At 40.1% G+C, this 18,892-nt stretch overlaps 1 protein-coding gene across 3 annotated transcripts; it reads left to right on the top strand.

Annotated features, from left to right (window-relative positions):
• Positions 1-1,328: 1,328 nt before the first annotated feature.
• lmbr1l (limb development membrane protein 1-like) lies at positions 1,329-18,864 on the top strand. Of its 3 annotated transcripts, XM_029505874.1 has the most exons (18): positions 1,329-1,474; positions 4,966-5,050; positions 6,583-6,616; positions 6,968-7,107; positions 7,611-7,714; positions 7,842-7,965; positions 8,062-8,130; positions 8,246-8,310; positions 9,820-9,892; positions 9,987-10,073; positions 10,217-10,293; positions 10,394-10,471; positions 10,589-10,662; positions 11,151-11,241; positions 11,337-11,403; positions 11,829-11,990; positions 12,537-12,561; positions 18,647-18,864. In XM_029505874.1, the coding sequence occupies exons 1-18, from the start codon at positions 1,412-1,414 to the stop codon at positions 18,837-18,839; spliced, it is 1,611 nt and encodes a 536-aa protein (XP_029361734.1). In that variant the 5' UTR covers positions 1,329-1,411; the 3' UTR covers positions 18,840-18,864. The 3 variants fall into 3 exon arrangements, with proteins under 3 accessions (XP_029361734.1, XP_029361735.1, XP_029361736.1); XM_029505875.1 differs by lacking the exon at positions 18,647-18,864 and having other exon boundaries at positions 12,537-14,326; XM_029505876.1 differs by lacking the exons at positions 10,589-10,662; positions 18,647-18,864 and having other exon boundaries at positions 10,394-10,473; positions 11,139-11,241; positions 12,537-14,326.
• The last annotated feature ends 28 nt before the right edge of the window (positions 18,865-18,892 follow it).

The raw sequence follows: 18,892 nt of genomic DNA, 5'->3' as shown, positions 1-18,892 counted from the left end.
TCTATGGCCACAGCAGGTCTCTGTTCAGGTGGCTGTCAATCACTCTTGTTGAGCACCTGCAATGGAGTAATTCAGTGCTTTAGTTTCATAAGGATTTAAACTATATGAATATCTACAGTTACATATATCAAATTACAAATGGATATGTATAGTTTTCCATCCCATGAGTTCACATCATTTTCTGAATATCTTTTTGATTTAGAACAAGGCTTTATGTTACTGCTATAATCTGTGTGCTACTGGTATCTTGGCCAGGATTGTCGAAGGGATTTTCACTCCAATTTACTTACTTAGTTAAATAATATATAAGAGGGGTCCATCTTGGCTCGTGATGGGCATTGCCATGTTAGCACAACTCAAAACATGGTAGGCTGGAACTGACAATGTTATTACATGTGTTGTTGGGTTTTTTTTTTTTTTATTCTTTTTATTTTGACAAAGCACACACAACAGTCAGTCCCAACATTGAAACAGAGAACTCCTTTCAATGTTGTGTAAATCAGATTAGCACAAATGGCTACAGAGTCAAAATATTAGACACCAGGCCCCAAATTTCCTCTGTAGGCTAATCCTTATTTTAAAAGGCAACATTACATTGATCGTTCAATGATTTACATACAATTCATTCAAGATATATTTGGTTTTGTGTAATAAAGACTACATTACTTACATAGCTCATAATTCGAAATCCTTATGCCGATAAATCCTTGTCAGTCCTTACCCTAGTTGAAGTTGATGCATGTTGTTGCAACAGATGGACTTTGGCTCATGACAATGAAGTAGGCTGTGGCCTTAACACATGATGTGCCCTCAACATTTAGGTCCCTTGATCGTTCAGCTGATAAGGCAAGGAAACGGTCTAAAGATAAGGTGTGTAAAAATGAAAAGAAGCAAAGTAAACATTTCAATAAGCGTCATAATTTAATATGCAAACCCTGCTAGGAAGCATGCACTGCATACGTTTTTATGATTCTAATCTAATCTAACATCCAATTCCCATATGTAACCTGTTATAGTATTTCTTTGGGATTTCTTTTGGGGGGGGGTGTATTTTTTTTCTCTATTCTGTCCACATTACATCATTTTTTACAGCCATTTGTATACATCTACTGAGGAGAAATTGCTGCTCTCCGTTTTATTTGTTATTTTTGCTGCACCATATGCACAATTTTCCAACTTGGGATGAGTAAAGTAAACCCATCTATCGCTCAATGATAACGATGATTGACAGCTACCTGTCTTGGCCCCGCCCCTCGCCGTGGCCCCGCCCCCCAGCCCCCCTTCCCTGTGGTCTTATCAGAGCTCGGTTAGCAGCAGGCTAGCTCAGCTGTCACCAACAGCATTTCTGAGAAGATGCCGCGTCCTTAGACCTTGTAAACTACCACAGAGGACACTGGAATGGTTTCGGAGAATGGAAACGGACGACGTGTCGGTTAGGGAGCAACTTTTCCACAACCGGGTCCGGGAGACCATCGTGAGTAGAACCGGGCTAACGGAGTTAAACGGCGGTTAATATGCATATGAGGTCTCCGCAGAAACAAAACGCTATCAGCCACCTCATCAGCGCAGCCCGGCCCCGCTGCTTTGCCCGTTGTTATGCTTGTTTGACAATGATCTGTGATCACTAAACCGTCAGAAAGGGCCGCAAAGGCGTCAGCCCCTCCGACCGTTTGTGCAACAATGAGTTTAATCTAACTTTTCTGTGACCTTATCGCTATAAATCCGGCAGTGAACCGGACTTGAGTCCAAACGGGTTTGTGCAGCTGGTCCCAGTCATCTGGACTCCTCTGCTGTTTGGTCACTCCCAAATCTTCCTCCAACTGGTTTTAATGGGTTGCAACCCTACTTTTACATTTTCTGATTTACAACGCAGTTAATAATGCATTTAACCTTCTTCTTTTTTTTTTTTTGTTCTTGCTGTTTCCACTCTCTCAGTAATGGACTCTGTTTAGTGTGACAACAGCAGTCTCTGGTGAACTTCAGACTTAGAAAGGCAAGAAATATCAGTACAGTTACAGCAAGGCACACGGATACCGACCTTTAATCTTTAAAAGTACAGTCAGATTCTATGGGCAGTGCTCAGCAGAGATATTTCTGATAAAACATGCAATGAAAATAATTTTGCAACTGCATGTTTCGAAGAGGTGGCTGACTTCAACTTTCAATCTAGATCACTTTTTCTAGCAAGTTTATCTTTTAAACTGTAGAGAAGAATTAAAGTTAAAAGGACAACAAATCAAGTTCCTATATTCATTTTAATGTCCTTGTTTTGTCATTGTCCCTTTCACCTAAAGACCTAAAGACTAGTCGACACCCCCTTCTTAAGCCTCAAGTCTTAAGCTTACTGCCTCTCCCCAGTGCTGCTTCAGGCTACTCAGCTGCTACTGCATCGCTCAATGTTAGAAGCTTAAAGGAAAAGCTATTCATCCCTCTCTACTAAGTTTATCAAAGGTAAAATTTGATTGCAGTCAGACATATTTTTAAGCTGATGCAGCAATGCATAACATCTCAGATAAGAAATAAATGCAACGTGTAGTTTCTTAAAAAAATACCATATGAGATGGTGTAAATAGTAGAGCCATGAGTACACACCCACAGGCTGCACCCTCAGCCAAGAGTCATCTACAAGGATCAATGTATGCTCTAGCATCTGCGCATACTGTATAATATTAATCCAGCATGACAGTAGAGTGTCATGTTATTTACAAAGGATTAAAATATTTCGAAGTATTCTCAGACCTAAGTACCTAACCATAATTTAAATTGCTGTCTGTTCTACATGCCAAAACTATTAAATATTGGCTGACACATAGCAATTGATGAAAGCAAGTAGCTGCCCACTGTCTTCTGGCTAAGTCTTGCAATGCCAAAGTTATTTATGGCTGTTGAACAAATCATGTATAGCTCTTACCCAATCTATCCTCGTGAAAAAAGATTCTTTCCCTGAATGTGTTTTTCTGGTCAAGAAGTGCCCCTGAGGCGGCACACTCATAAGGAGCCCATCTGCCATTGCCAATCTCCTGTATGCTCATTTTGAATTCTCAAAGGAACTAAAAGGTTAGGCAAGACGTGATAGCATTTGAGCATTGTTGTTTCTTTGTTTGAAGTAGCAAAAAGAGGTTTAGGCTACACTGTGACCTTTTGATCATTTTAAAATGGTCGGCAAGAACTTGGAGCCCTGGGACTTTGTGTTCAATACAAAGATATCCCCTTTTCATGCTGAACACATTTAAACTCTTAGCCCTGGCTCACTTTGTGCTGCCAGCTCTTGAGAATGCCAATCAGAATGTGTCCTCTCAAACATGGTAAACTAACAAGGTATTATTTTGCCCTTGGTCAATTGCTCACACCATCCATCCTTTGTTCCCTACTGTTGCTTTGGTAAGATTAACAACAGCAAACTACCTGCCAAGTATGCAGCATTATTGAACAATTTTGCCCACTGAGCTGATTAGGTGTTGTGCACACTCCATTGTTTGCATGATGTTGCTAGTATGCTGCTAATGAACATCACAATTAACAGTGTGTATTGCTCTACAAATGAAATGTAACATGAAACATACCTTGTTCTCTGGAAAGTGATTATATGATATTATGAGTCTTTATCCAGCTTCACCAGCAGGGAAGGGCTCATGACATTGTTTTAACACTGGAACAAAAATTCCTGTTAATCATGCAGGCACATTAACTGTCAGTAGTGCATGTACATCATGTTGAGTGGAAGGTACTAGATCACCCCCATGGTTATGTCTTTCAAGAAAGCAGGAGGAAAATCATAGAAGAGTAAACCTGCTTCTTCAATGTTTATCAATGGTCAAGTGTGAAATGGGCATGAAGTGCAACTTCAGACCTGTAGTTTTGGTTTGCTTGTCGTTCAAAATGTTAATAGGTTTTCTAGACATAGCTTTGCGAGAAAGTAATTTGGGTGTGCAAGAAATGTCAGGCCTTAATGCTCAGATAGTGACTTCCTATTACCAACAGCCTTTATGTTCTACCACTTACACTTTGCATACAGCCTCTCTCACTTATTAACATGGATTGCGTTTTAGATGTGTCTGTCAACCTGAGGTGTGAAAATGTAGTTGGGGTTTTTTTTTTTTTTTTTTTTTTTTTGTTTAGTTTTTTTTTCTGTTACATTTTTTTTTTTCTCCAGACAGCTTCATGCAGTTGAGACACATTTATTAGATATACATTTGCGTGTATGAAGTTCATTTGAAAGATGTGGGTATATATGTTTTTTATTTAGAATTCTTTGAGTAGCTATTCTTTGATAGTTTTCTTTGTCATACAAGTGTTAGATGTCATTGTCTGTTCTGTACCAGACAACATACTGTTCACTGAATGAATATAGGTTTAACCTGCATTTGTTGATAGATTTGTGTGTGTGTGTGTGTGTGTGTGTGTGATGTCAGACAGTGATATAGACAGTGTTGTTGTTATCCACTGGTATTAACCCTTCTTTCATCCCCCTTAATCCTTAATTTATCACTGTCACTCATTCTCTTTTTTGATTATAGTGGTAATCCCTAGACTCCATCTGTCTCACTTGAAAAAATGGGGAATGATTTTGTCTGTTTGCTCATTAACCAGAACACATGACTGTTTTTTTTATTTGTTTGTTTATTTACTTACTTACTTAATTACTTTCTTGTTGCTTTTTATCAGAACCAAGCCTACTCTCTTGTAGCTGTTATCCAATGTGTGCCATTACTCACTGAATTTTTCTCTCTTTGGCCCACGTGCCAATCATCCATCCTCACTTTTAAGACAAACTAATTAAAAAAACATATGGCCAGCCTATATGTTAGTATCGTTGAAAGGACTGTGATAATTTTCGAAGTTGTGCGTTACTGATGCAAGTAACTGCCTGCTTTAAAAAAAATAACAAGATGTCCTGTTTTGCCACATTCTACAACTGGATAGCAAACATGATCCGACTAAAATTCCTTTCTGTCTCTTATTTAGATCTGTGTGCTCCTGTTTACATGCCTATACATGGTCTCCTACCTCATACTTACCCACTTCAAGAAGACTGCAGAGTTTGTCACAGGTGAGTTGTTTTTTCTAAGTGCCTCTCTTCCCCAATTTTAATAAGCATAGAACATAAATAGTACTGTGGGGGGAACAAAAATCCATCAAAACCTTGTACACAATTGCCTGGCAGGGAATTGATATTGTTGACAAGCATGTTCTTTAGGATTTTTTTTATTTATTTATTTTTTTTAAATGAAGAGGAGTATTTAGGCCACACATGGGAAATGCGTGTTCAGAAACGGAATGTATGATTGAGTTTAAACAAGTAATCAACATTTTCTATTCACACAGCTGTTTAAAAACATTTTTGTTTCAAGAAATGTACGTCTAGATGTGAATGTTAGCCTTTTCCCATGTTTAAATACAAGTGTATATTTAGCTTACGATAAATATAGTTTACAATTTAGCAGAATTGTCCATTTCATCCCAAGACCCTGGACACTGGCAAAAGCAGACCAAGGCAAAGAAGGGTGTTTTGTAACATGCAACTACCTCATCAGGCAGTTAAGGGGTGGATGAGAATGTAGCTACAAGAAAAACACAGTTGTAAAAGCAAATGTCCACTACTAAACCATTTTTAAGGATCCTAGGACCTGAAGCCTTAAGACGTTACTGCCAGTAACGTCTTAAGGGTAAAAAAAAAAAGGTTTTGGCTAATGCCACATTGATCTTTACCATTGCAAATTTCAAACAACCATTTGTATAAATGAGGCATACCTCATACAGTTGGATCTGAGGGGTTTTTCTTTTCTTTTCTTTTTTTTCCTTATGTATAGATGTTTTTAAGTGTAACTTTTAATAGTGTGACTGGGCTGACAGTTACATAATAAATCCAATAACTTCCCTATTGGAAGCAGATGTAGGATGTCCAACTAGCCAAGTCTCTGCTTTGCTGTGGGGTGGTTTGGAGCATTGCACACGGCCACCTCTTTTTTTTTTTCTTTCTGTCTTTCTTTCTTTTGCTCCATATCTTGCTCACCCTTTGTTGTAAATATTGTTGCAGCAGCACAACAGTTGTGCCTTGCAGCAAAATGAAGATTACACAATATCACTTTACAGAGCTGCTTTGGCATTAAGGATAGAAGAACTGGTTTTTGCTCCTCGGGCTTTACCTTGGTAAACAGCTGTGCCAGCATTTGCATGGGAAGAGGTTACAATGTTATTTCTGTAAACGTCAAAATCTGAATTATTGGTCAGTGCAGATTTCAACTTACAAGAATTTGTTTTGATGCAAAAGTGTTTGCTATTCTGTATACTCCACTTCTTGTCCTTCGTCTGGCATGTGGTACAGTTTTAACTACAGACTCTGGGTTTTCCTTGAACAAAATGTTCCAAACATGCCCCCTTTCTAAGGCCGGTGAAAACATTTTTCTATACTTATATGGACATGGCTGAGCACATCTGTCCTATATGGACTCCATACACAACATATGTTCATATTTCAACATTTTACCTGATTGCACTTAACTGTGTAATTATTTTTAATCAACAAGTATAGGAATATATCATAATAGGAGTAATCTTACTTTTTTCTCCATTTTCTTACAGAGGATGTTGAAGATGCCACAGTCAATAAAATTGCGTAAGTGAAACCCTCTAATGATTAACGGACCCATCGCAATCTGTTCTCACTCACTTTGATTAGTGTCAGTGTGAATGAGTGCCCTTAGTCAATGTAACTACATACGAATGCAGTAGCCCATTTATAGGTAGAATTATTACCCCTCTTGTGTGCACTTGTGTGTTTATTTGGCGGTTGGGTCTAGGGCATTGTGATGTCACTCTGCCCTTTGTCCCTACACGCTGTCAGTGTATTAGCTTTACCCAGGGCACCCACCTATGTCACTAGGGCAGTGTCGTTAGACTGAGTCAAAACACAAACGGGTGACTCCCCTGATGGCTTGTCTTTTTTTCCCCCCCCCTCCTCCTCCAGGCTGTGGTTGTGTACATTCACCCTGTCTGTTGCAGTGTGTGCTGTACTTCTTCTCCCCATCTCCATTTTATCCAATGAGGTGTTGCTCACATTCCCTCAGAGCTATTACATGCAATGGCTCAATGGATCTCTTATTCACGGTATTTCCTATTCCTTATTTACACAAAAGGAAAGGTTGATCATTTTGGACATCATTGCTGTTTGAAACTGAATGGGGATCAGTGGTAAACGCCTCCAAATCAATACAACACAGGCATGTGTACAAACAGAAGCAGATAATTATTATTGATAGAGAGGCTGCTTGCTGTGTGCATTGTTTCCATTTGGAAATAAGGGATCCAGCTAGTTCAATCAAGTACTTAAGATGTATTTATACATTACTTATTATTATTATTATTATTATTATTATTATTATTATTATTATTATTATTATTATTATTATTATCATTATCATCGTCATTATTCAATTCCTCTAGTTAATAGTTATAGTTAACACAGTCTTTATTGGTACAGGTGAATGCTAGCTTATGCTATGCTGTTAGTGGCTTTCATTTGTAATGTTTTCAGTGCAGTTTGTACCAATGTTTGTACCAAAAACTAATATTTGAAAAATATATATTTAACAAAAATTCTTTCTTTCCAGGATTGTGGAACCTAGTTTTCCTTTTCTCCAATTTGTCCCTGGTCTTCCTCATGCCATTTGCCTACTTCTTTACAGAGTCTGAGGGATTTGTAGGGTCCAAAAAGGTAGCATTCTCCAGCAGCATTCTACACCTGCAAACCAATTAAGAAATGCTTGCCAATAATGACTTATATTTGAAACTGTTTGTAACAAAGGATCTTTTATTTATTTTATTTTTTTTGCTGTATATAGGGAGTGATGGCACGAGTGTATGAAGCAGTTGTGCTGCTGTTGCTGCTGGCTCTGCTTGTGCTGGGCATTGTGTGGGTGGCTTCAGCCCTCCTCCATGACAACATAGCTAGAAAGAGTCTTTATGGTAAGCCAGCTGTGTCATATTATACTTGAAGATCTCTCAGTGACACAGGCGTTTGTTTGATCTGCTTGTTGATATAGTGGCTTCTCTGAATTTCAGACCTTTGGGAGTATTATCTTCCCTACCTGTACTCAGGCATCTCTCTGTTTGGAGTGTTGCTGCTTTTGTGTAAGTACACCTCTCTCTCTCTCTCTCTCTCTCTCTCTCTCTCTCTGTGTGTGTGTATGAGCAGAAACTGTCGCATATGACATGCTTATCACCATCTGTGTGTTTCTCTCCTCAGTGTGTACTCCTTTTGGATTATCCAGAATGTTTAGTGTTACTGGCAGCCTACTAGTCAAACCACGGGTGAGTTACCAATCTAATGTCTAGCATAAGAGCAAGAATAAAATACATTGGGGGGGTGGGGGGGGCTACTTGTTTGCAGCTACTGCAAACCATTTCTCCCCAGTCCCACAAAAGAAATGTGTCAGACATTCACAAATAAAAACAAAATAAAAATAATCTCCAAAAAATCTTGGAAAACTATCATTTCATTGTCTTTTTATCCAGAAGTAACGCATAATGTGTGCTAAAATTATTATAGTATTGTAAATAGTGTGTAGTACTTGCTGTATAGAACTGATATATGGTACAGCTGTATTTTTGCATTTGAATACATGAAAGGTAGCTAATTTGCACTTTGGTGAGAATACTTGTCATTGATTTAACAAATATGTAGTCAAAACAACTTGTTTGACAGTTAAAATATTTGAGCGGATATTAATTGTAGGATAATCAGGGTTATTATATTTATGTCATTGTTCAGATATTTAATTCTGGACCTAAGTGACACTTAAAGGCAGAAGTGTAATTGCCAAAAAATTGCAGTACTTTGTTAGGCATTTTAGCATTCCTCCAAAGCAAGTCAATCCCAGACTCCCATGTTGAAATATAAGGTCGGAAGGTCTAAAGGTCAGAATAAATGGATGAGTGACTGAGCTTTTTTTTTTTTTTTTTTTTTTTTTTTAAATTAACCTCAAAACATGATGCACCAAAGGCACGGCTCCATACAAACCCTTTTCTTTGCTCATTACTGGGATGGCCAGTAATTTGGCTGAGCCAGGCATTAGAAAGATGGCAGCTATGGAGCGTTCTACTCTGAGCTTCCTAACTGTTTTGAAACTTGGTGATGTCACAGAGGATAAACCCACTTTATTTACTGTAGAGTTCGCTTGATCGGTTATTGATCGGTGATATTGGCTAAAAATAGCTTGATCGGAGAAGCCCAAAAGCGCAGATCAAAAAAGCCTATCACGTGACACAAATTACTGCACAGCAAAGCAGAGCGTGCCAGTGGCAGCATGAGTTCTCCCGTCTGGAAGTAGTATCTGACAAAGATGTAAAATTTGTTATCTGCAATGTATGTCACGATGACATCCCTTGAGGTGGAAACAACCAACAGCATTTCAGCACCGCTAGCCTCATTAGGCATCTTAGAACATGGCATTATCCAATTGAATATGCCGAATATGAGAATCAAAACCAGCCAAAGCCAGCATTGAGCTCATCCCATCCCTCAATCAGCCGACTGTGATTGAGACATTTAAATGACGTGAACCATACAGCAGGGATAGTAAGAAGTGGAAAGACATCATGTTTAGAATTATGGAATTCATTTGCCTCGACGAACAGCCTCTATCTGTCACCTTCTAACCTGCCTAGATCCACAGTAACCCCCCCCCCCCAGTCAGGAATTACCTAACTGACGTAGCTTGCATGGCTAAAAATGCCCATTTCATATAAACTAGCATTTACATGTCAAGTTGTTTTGTGACTGTAATTTCCTAATTGATTTGTCAATCCTATCACCTTCAGCTTTTGGAAGATGTAGAAGACGCACTGAGTTGCACCACATTTGAGGAAGACTCCCTCTCCAGAAAACTGAACTGTAAGAGAGCCACAATGAACAAACCTCTGCCAGTCAGTTAAAAGCTAACAGATTGACTTATTTGTGTCTATTGTGTGTTGTTCTCTGATTGAAGGTGAGAATACGTCATGCTGGGTTAGGCTGAACATGGAAGCTATGAAAAAACAGTATGAAACAGTCCAGAGCAAGCGAATTGCTCTAGGTGAGACTGACTGAACAGGCCTCTGCTGTATTTGCCCGTATAGTTACCTTTAAACAGTTACCAATCGTTATTTGCTATAAATTCATTTGTTGTTGCTTTGTCTGTTTTTGTTTTTTCTTTCCTCCATTTGACTATCCCCAAAGAAACACGTAGGAAGGCATCACCATGGCAGCGAAATCTGGGCTATCCACTGGCCATGCTAATGCTCCTCGCACTGACGGTACACTCTTATTTATTTAGTTTAGCTTGCTTTAGCTTTCATTTCTTAACATAGATGATGGACTATTTTATTGTTTAATTGCTAACCTATATTTCTTCAGGTGATGTGTGTATTAATGGTGTGTTTCAATGTGCTGGAGTTGCTGCTTGATGAGACAGCTATGCCCAGAGGAATGGAGGTGAGGATTTTGAAAGAAGGAAATGGTCGAGATTTTGAGTATTGTGAACAAAGGTGTGCAGCTAGCTGGTAGAAGCTCGTGATTATGAATTTTTGTTGTTTGTTTGTTTTTAAATAGGACCCTCACCTAGGAATGGCCTCTTTCTCAATGTTTGGCTCACTAGGCGCTGCAGTTCAAGTTGTCCTTATTCTGTATCCTTTCATCCCATTTGCCTATGAGTCTGTGCACACAGACATTAACTACTTGCATTCTTATACAATAACATATAAATGTGCCTACTGCATGTTATTTATTAGCCATATGAGTGCATAACGCAGCACAGTGGAGTAGTGGTTAGCGTTGTTGCCTCTCAAGAAGAATCGTGTTCGGTTCCTGGACCTAGAGCCTTTCTGTGTGGAGTTCTCCCTGTGTGTGTTTCCTCCCACTGTCCAAAGACATCATGTTTTGGTTAATTGGTGACACTGAATTGTCCGTAGGTGTTAGTGGTTGCTGTTCTCTGTGTGTTGGCCCTGTGATGGGCTGATGACCTGTCCAGGGTGTACCCCACCCTCACCCTCACCCAGTGTGAGCTGGGATTGGCTCCAGCACCCCTCGCAACCCAGAAACAGATACTTGGTAGAACATGAATGAATGAGTGCATTACTCTGCATTCCAGTGTTGTCCTTAAAATAACTCTCAGCTACCTAATGGTGTCCTCAGTGGTAGGCTTTTACAGCTCTCCTTTCTTCACCAGTCTCCTGCCTCGTGCACAGGACACTAACCTCACACAGGTATCTAAATATAAACTTGTGGTGACATAAGAACTGACTATTGATGTACTATTGATATGTTTATAGTAACCACTAAATTTAAATGTTTTTTCCAGATAATTGCAAACTGTGTTTCACTACTAATCCTGAGCTCTGCATTGCCAGTCTTTTCACGCACACTTGGTGAGAACGAAACATAATGACAAATGGATTATTCAATTGAATTTTGAGTTTGATGTTGATGTGCACTGTCTCCCTGCAATGCATTGCAAAAAGGCCAGACCAAATAATGGATGCTGGTGAGGTCAGTTTGTGAGAGAGATTGTTTAAAAAAATTGCTCTCTTTTTTTATATTGTCTGCAATACTTGTATAAGAATGATACAGTTAGTGTAAAATTTTAACACTCATTGTATGTAACAATTATCTCAAGCATTGGGAGACAGGATCTAGAATGTAATGCTTAGGAGTGATTCAAATGTTTTCTTGCAGTTGTAGTATATTCCACAAGAGGGCATTTGTATACCATGAATCCTAAATCTGCAGGTGAAGCTCTGTTTGATGAAATGGTTCACATTTTCCATATTTTCTCTGCTCTCCATTACAATAGGAATCACCCGCTTTGATCTGCTGGGAGACTTTGGTCGATATAACTGGCTTGGGAACTTCTACATTGTCTTCCTTTATAACATGCTGTTTGCTGGTCTCACTTCTGCCTCCTTGATCAAGACAGTCACCTGGGCAGTTCAGAGGGAGCTCATCCGTGCCTTTGGTCAGTCTACTTTGATTTTTGAGTTCATAGCAGTGAAACGTATCCACATATTTCTATGCCAGTGAAACTGCGTTGCACTGAAATTTGTTGGACTTGGATAGCTGTGTCATTTCCCAATGGGCTGGTCTCTTTTCCTCAGATAGAATGAATACAATTATTTCAGGAAAGTGGAAAGGGACAAGAGGAGAGTGGGCCCCCTTGGGGACCTTCAGGCACACCACCCAAGACCCCTCGCAGTACACACGCCCTCTAACCCTCCACCCAACACAAACAAGCTTTCAAAGCAGTGACTCGCCAACTGCGCACACACAAACACGCAATCCCTTTCCTCACAGTAAAGATAGGATCTCTGCACTGTGGCAACTCTGTTGTGCTTTCCCATAGTTTCCTAACTTACTTTTGTTCTGTGATTAATAGACTTTCATTTAACCTAAATCACTATTTTTCTTAGCTTTGTAAGTTTGTACTCCACCTTGTCATTGTGTGTGACCTTGTGGTCCTTTTTTTTTTTTTTTTTTTTTTTCTCTTCTTCTTCTGTTTTTGCAGGTCTCCACAGACTGCCTTTAACCGTGTCACGCTCCACTGTCCCCTTCAGGCTCCTTCTGGCCAGTGGACTCTCTAAAATCCAGTGAAATGTCCTCACTACTGCCTTTGCCAACCTTTTTTGAATGAGCCACTTCAAATATGCACCTCCTGGATTCAGTGCCCTTGAATTCAGTTCCTTTGCTAGTTGGAACATAGGTCAGGTTGCTCAGTGGGAGGAGACTGGAGGATATGGCGAGTCTGCCTGCGTCTGTCCAGTGAAGTAAATGTGCACATTTGTGAAGATAGTTGACTGCAAGGACAGTTAGCTCCATCATGGTTATGACTGGAAGATGCGGGGGGGGGCATTACTGCCATATTGGTGGTCCTGCTATAGTGGAGAGCTAAAGAACAATCATCTGCAAACCTGTTGCTTTATGAAAAGATAATTCGTTGGATAACCATCACTCTGTTGACATGTGAAAATCAGCAGTTGTTGTGAAATATTACATTGTTGCTGTGACATAATTTCCTCTTCCTGCTTCAGGTTGATTGAGTGCTCTCTTTTTCTTCGTAGTTTCCTCATGCTTTCCTCTCCTAGGTTGCACCACTATTTTAAAATTGAGTCTTACTTCCATGCGTTCAATGGCCCACTCTGAACAGTGTTGCCAATAAATGAGCAGAAGTTGTCACTTGGCACAAAGAAGGTGCAGAGTATCTCGTCTATTGGTTGATGTTAATGTTACACAGGGAAAATATGAAAGCGAGATAATAGTGTCAGTGTCAGCGCTCTTATACAAAGCCAGTTGTCCAGAATTGGGGCATTTTCTGTGGTGGTTTATTATTTAACAGGGTATAGGGTTAGGTATTTTGAAGATGGCATGCCTGTTGAATAATCTACAATTTACTAAAATCCTTAAAGGCTTTACTTTGTCTTATGCAAGACTTTTGAATGCCATTTGGCACACACTAGGATAAACTTGCCTTAGACCAATCAAACTGTGAGTTAAGAATTTGTGGGGCAGTGCAATATTTTATATTTCAAAAGCACACTTTTTAACCATCTTTTTACCAAAACAAATTTAGAAATGTTCTGTATGTATCTTGTTTTCTGTGAAATATATATATTTTTTTTCATCTTGTTCATCTTTGTTGGACATTGGGTGAAAGCTGGGAATAGTTTCAGGTTATGTTAACATAACTAAAATGATCCATGAGGCCCTTGGGGCTGTCAGCTTTTCTATTTTGATGACCTAAAATTCTCGTTTTTATGAGCTGTATCCTCTCATCCTAACTGTGTTGGTGATCTTGTGTCATCATTTGCTGTTGCTGCTGCTGTCTGCAGATCAATGGCTGTTGGTTCAACCAGCAGGGGACAGTATCTCTTAAACCCAATATCAACCTCAGTGTTATGTGAGGTGCTCTCACTTTTTTTTTTTTTTTTTTTTTTTTTTTTTTGGTCCTGGTATCATGGATACGGAGCACTCTGAGGTTGACTTGTTTCACTTCTATGTGGGAATATTCTTTACATATATATTTTTTAACACTAAGCTGATGATGTGCAGTTTTTATTTTATTAATTATGCAAATGTTTGGATCTATATGTCACATGTTAAGTCTCGGGACTTTCAACAAGCGTTAAATGCAAAATGTGATACATTTTAGACAAATCAAATCTTTAGAGTTGTTCTCAAAGATGGAAACATGTTTACTTTTGAAATGCTCTGATGTTTCAAATTTCCTGACAACTGAATTTTTAAACCAACATTGTTTTTATGAGCAGAAAGCAATAAAAAATGTCTTTGTATTTGTAACTTCTTTGTTGTTTTGGACACATCAAAAGGTCTTCTAATGTAAATGGTTTCTTGGATTTTGTTACATTTTTATGAAAAGTAACTACATAATGAGTGATCTGATGTGACCTTTGGTGTGTAAGTGTGTGCGTGTGTGTCTCCCTGTCTGTCTGTGTAGTGAGGACATCTGTCCACTACATCCCTCCACCCTATTGTTGCACTTCTTTTAATCAGCAGCAGAAGAAAACCTGTCTGTCAGTACTGTCCAGCCGCGACGCCACTACAGTCATTGTCCACGCTTTCCCTACTCTGATGCAACTGCCAGATAAAAACCCTGCAAATCAAGAGGAGAAGAGACATTCACTCGTTTGCCTCAGAACCACCCACCCACCTCCTTTCTTCCATCCCTTTTCCTTGCCTATTGTTCATTTCCTCATCTCATTTTTCTGAAGTTGGTTCAAGAAAACCCTGGCTCTGATTAATTTCTCCCTCTTGATTTTTGTTTGTATTTCTTGTTTTACTTTGTTGGATGTTTTAATTGAGCTTATTTGGTTTAGGTTTTGTTTTGCACTTTGTTTCCTTTGCTAAAAGGAAATGAACTCAAATGTCGCTGCAACATCAGTTGCACAGCTGGAGGCTAGTTACTTTCTGAGGAAGTGACACATAAGCCACATACAAGGTGTGTAAGAGTGTGTCTTGAAAGAAAAGAGTTGGTTCAGTGTAATGTTTGTCTGAACAAACCCAGGCTGCCTCTATTAGTTGTGGGGTTAAAAGCTGACTCGCAAAAACTGTCAACCCATCTTTCACTTTTTTTTTTTTCTTTTTAAATATACAAGTGCTTTCATTTCCAAAATGAGGCAAGTGAATATAAACTCTTCCTTAAGTCAGATATAAAGACTAAATCTGTGCCACTGCACAGTACTATTGTCCACTTCCTGAACTAAAATTCTCCTTGACTTGAAGGAGACAATGCCACAACTGTGCTACTGAGAGCCCCTCTGGGTTTCACACTATGTTACACTGCCAATGAAGTGTTAAACCTTTTGGCATAATGGAGCATTTCCAGAAAACTGAATTTAATAGTTTTACTCTACGAAGACATGTTTACGGACAAACACAATGAAGCAGGCCAAACTTGTATTTTGGTCGAGAAACTTGGTATAACACTTTTCCCTGCAGCACAATATTAACGGTCGATAGTGCAATCAAAGTGTCCCAGTAGTCCCTTCGGTACACACACTATTGGGCTGGTTGTCAGGCATATCGTTGGCAAGGCAGGAGGCAGGCAGCTTGTAATGGGATGAGATAGGCTATCTTTATTGTCTAAAGATAAGGGTGAAGGGGGGAAAAAGATACAGATTAGCTTTCCTGACAGTAGGCTGTTTGAAGTTCATGCCAAAGTGCATTAGTCGCTGTTATTCCCGCGTTTGTATGCTTGCAAATACAGAGCCACTCACAGGAAAAGGCGAGACTTGCTCACTAATCAACTGATAATGGGTCATACTGTCGGTTTGCCATAGCAGCCCGCCATCCTGCCTGCACACTCATGGCACACTTGCTTCACACACTTGATTGGCACAGGCCGTTGCTGTTGTCTGGGTCTAAGTGATTAGTGCGACATGGATTTTTAGGGAGAAACCTGTCATGCCACTGTTTAACAGGACTCAAAGCGCATAGAGTACTGGAGTGTGATCTTTACGATGTCACCACAAAAAAAGGTATAGCATCGTGTCTGACCTTTGACCTGCTTGTCTGCGGCCAGGAAGTTCCACCCTTCTTAGTCTATTGTCCACCTCAGTGCAGCATCGCCTCGACTTCAGCTGACTGGAGCTTTATGACAAAGGTCGTGTGAAGAGTGAGCAGAGCAGCTTAAACCTATTCTCACCATGTGTACACTCCATGAGGCACACCTGAAATCACCACAGTACTTGGAGTTTTAGATGCGTGTGAAGGACAATGTGTGACGTGCAACGCACACAGCTAAAATACATAGGCCAAGAATCATCCAGTGTGTGCAGCCACATCAGAACGCACCACCCTGCTTCCTCCTGAGCTGATAACGTGATGAGAGACGGTGGAATGGGCGGTGCAACAGTGGGCAAAGAGAGGACGTGTGTGTTTGGGAGCGGGGAGGGAGGTGGTTAGGTGTCAGTTCCTTGACTTTCCTTTTCCCCCTCAACCCCTCTGATGGCCTCCATCTGAGGAAGTGGATCCTGCAGAGTGTCTATTCAGCTCTAAGAGACAAGACAAACACTTGAGATGTTGAAGCCAGCATTGTTTGAAAATCTAATTTCTAGTATATTGTACAGTTTTTTTAAAAAAAAGTACTTGCAATCCAAATTTGCTCCATGGCTTCACCATAAGACCAGTTTTTGTCATTTTAGCAGTTTTTAGCGTCTTGTGTTTCATCAAAAGCGCCACAAAAAAAAGAAAACCTGGATTGCAGGTATATACTGTGTTCATACTGGACATACTGTTAGCTCAAGTATTAGCACATGAAAACAAACAAACAAAATAACCCCAAAACACAGAGTAGTTTAACCAAGGCAGGAAAGATCTAATTTTCTTTGCTGTGGCTTTGCAGGAAACCAAACCATTCATTTAGCCATGTACTCCCATCCTGAAATGGGGGAGTAAAATGCTAAGAGCCAGAGGGAGGCTTGGGAAGGCAGGGGGATAGGGGCACCAAAATAAAAACTAATAATAATTACTTTATTTCCATCTCCAACCCGCAGATGTTTGCTTCCTTCCTTTCCCTTTCATGTCAGATGAAAATTTCCTCTCCTGTGCGGCTTTGAAAAGAAACATTGGTGTGGGCAATCGCAGATACAAAAGTGTTTGTTGCTTTTCATTAATTATGTCAGTTACTGTATATGACATGAAGGCTGAAATCTCTCATCTGTGTTGCTTGGGCTAGACTTGATCCGTCTTCCATGTTTATCATGAGGACAGGAAGATGCAGCTTCGCCTTGCCACCCCTCCCGACAACATCCTGGGATCTTGTGGAAACTTCCCCGAAAAGGGTCACTGTGGAGCTCAGTGACCTATCCCCATAGCCTGATGTAAAATAAAGTACTGGTAAGATTAGGCACACGGTAGGAATTTTTCGAATTTGAGTTTAGATGAGTATTTTTTTTTTTTTTATTGTGATATTTGTGTTAACAGCATTTTCAATCTGGATGTTTGCCATCGTAGCAGACCATCAAGATATGCACTGATGAAAAAATAAATAAATAATAGGAAAAAAAAAAACCCTGCAGGCCCCACTGAGCAGCTCTGTTGTGAGTGTTGAAACAAAGTCACTGTGGAGGAATTGTCTGTGATGCATTGAGCCCTGTAGTGTTCCAGGAAGCTAGAGATATGATGGTGACACATTACGACCTTTAATCTGCCATTAATTTAAGCTTCCTTATGTGATTACACGTCAGACCCCTGAGACACAAAGATTTTTTTTTTTTTCCTTCTCTGCTACGTCTTTGGCATTACGGGACACATTTTATTACTCTCGCGGCTATTGTTCTGAGATGGATAAAAATAATATGTTGATGTGGCCGGCGGGTGTTTCCAGCAGAGAGGTCTTGGGTGCACTCGGGTCAGGGGGTCAGGCTGGCTCCCCGAACACAGGAAGGCAGCACTGTAAGTCACAGTCAGAGGTGTCAAGGCTGGACACCCCTACTATGTCTTAGACCCTCGCCTTCAACTCTGTCTATTAATAACACACACACACACACAGTCACCAACAGTTGACCTGATGGGTGGGAAGAGCAAACAGCAGTAAGGGCATGTTGGTCCAGAGAGTTAAGATAGTTTGAAAACTTTGACTTTCTATAAATATGCCACAATATGTGATTGTTAAGTAAATATAAAATGAGCTGTTGAGTGGAATTGATATGAATTAAGAGGATTTAACTGAGCCTTGGAAATTTTTGAATATAGTTAGTGTATGTGCGCGCGTGTGTGTGTGTGTGTGTGTGTGTGTTTGGGGGGTGGCTCATTGTGTTACACTAAGTAGGCTAATCATATGTCCTTTGTAAAGTTGAATGGGAGGCGTGTGCTGTCGCAGCAGGAGCGCACAGAGGAAGGGAGGGCAATCTTGTCCGGACGCTCATAAGACCCAATGGCTGGTGCAAGGTGGCTCGGAGCGCGTTTCTGCGACACAAGACGGTGGACGAAAGAGAGGAGGAAAAAAAAAAAAAAACCCGAGTCAACAGAGACATTTGTGGACACACAAAGAGGATGAGAGCGCCGCAGCAGCGTCCGTAGGAACTGCAGGGAGCCGCTGGGCTTTAGCCGTGTTACCGTGAGGGGAACTGCGTGGAGAGGAAAGCGGTAAGTGAGCAGAAAAAAAATTAAAACATCAAACAAAGAAGGAAAGAAAGACAAAAAAAAAAACAAAAACAAAAAACAAACCCACCTGCGTCCTGACAAGTACCTCCGAAGGACACCCGAAGATGACTTTCAGATCACAAGAACCTTAGAAGAAGCAGACAGCCAACTTGGACAGAAACCACAGAGAGCCTCTTATTCTGAATAACCAGGCCAATCAGATCGGTCACTTCTTCCTCTAATCAGAGTACAACTGAAAGA

The sequence above is a fragment of the Echeneis naucrates genome, chromosome 7, assembly GCF_900963305.1.
Source record: "Echeneis naucrates chromosome 7, fEcheNa1.1, whole genome shotgun sequence".
Taxonomy (NCBI): Eukaryota; Metazoa; Chordata; class Actinopteri; order Carangiformes; family Echeneidae; genus Echeneis; species Echeneis naucrates.
This window is presented reverse-complemented; position numbering and strand designations above follow the sequence as displayed.

Coding starts and splice junctions, on each gene's coding strand:
- lmbr1l (XM_029505874.1), top strand. CDS start 1,412: ATGGAAACGGACGACGTGTCGGTTAGGGAGCAACTTTTCCACAACCGG. Junction 7,108..7,610: donor CAATGGATCTCTTATTCACG/GTATTTCCTATT, acceptor CTTTCTTTCCAG/GATTGTGGAACCTAGTTTTC. Junction 10,074..10,216: donor GAGCAAGCGAATTGCTCTAG/GTGAGACTGACT, acceptor CTATCCCCAAAG/AAACACGTAGGAAGGCATCA.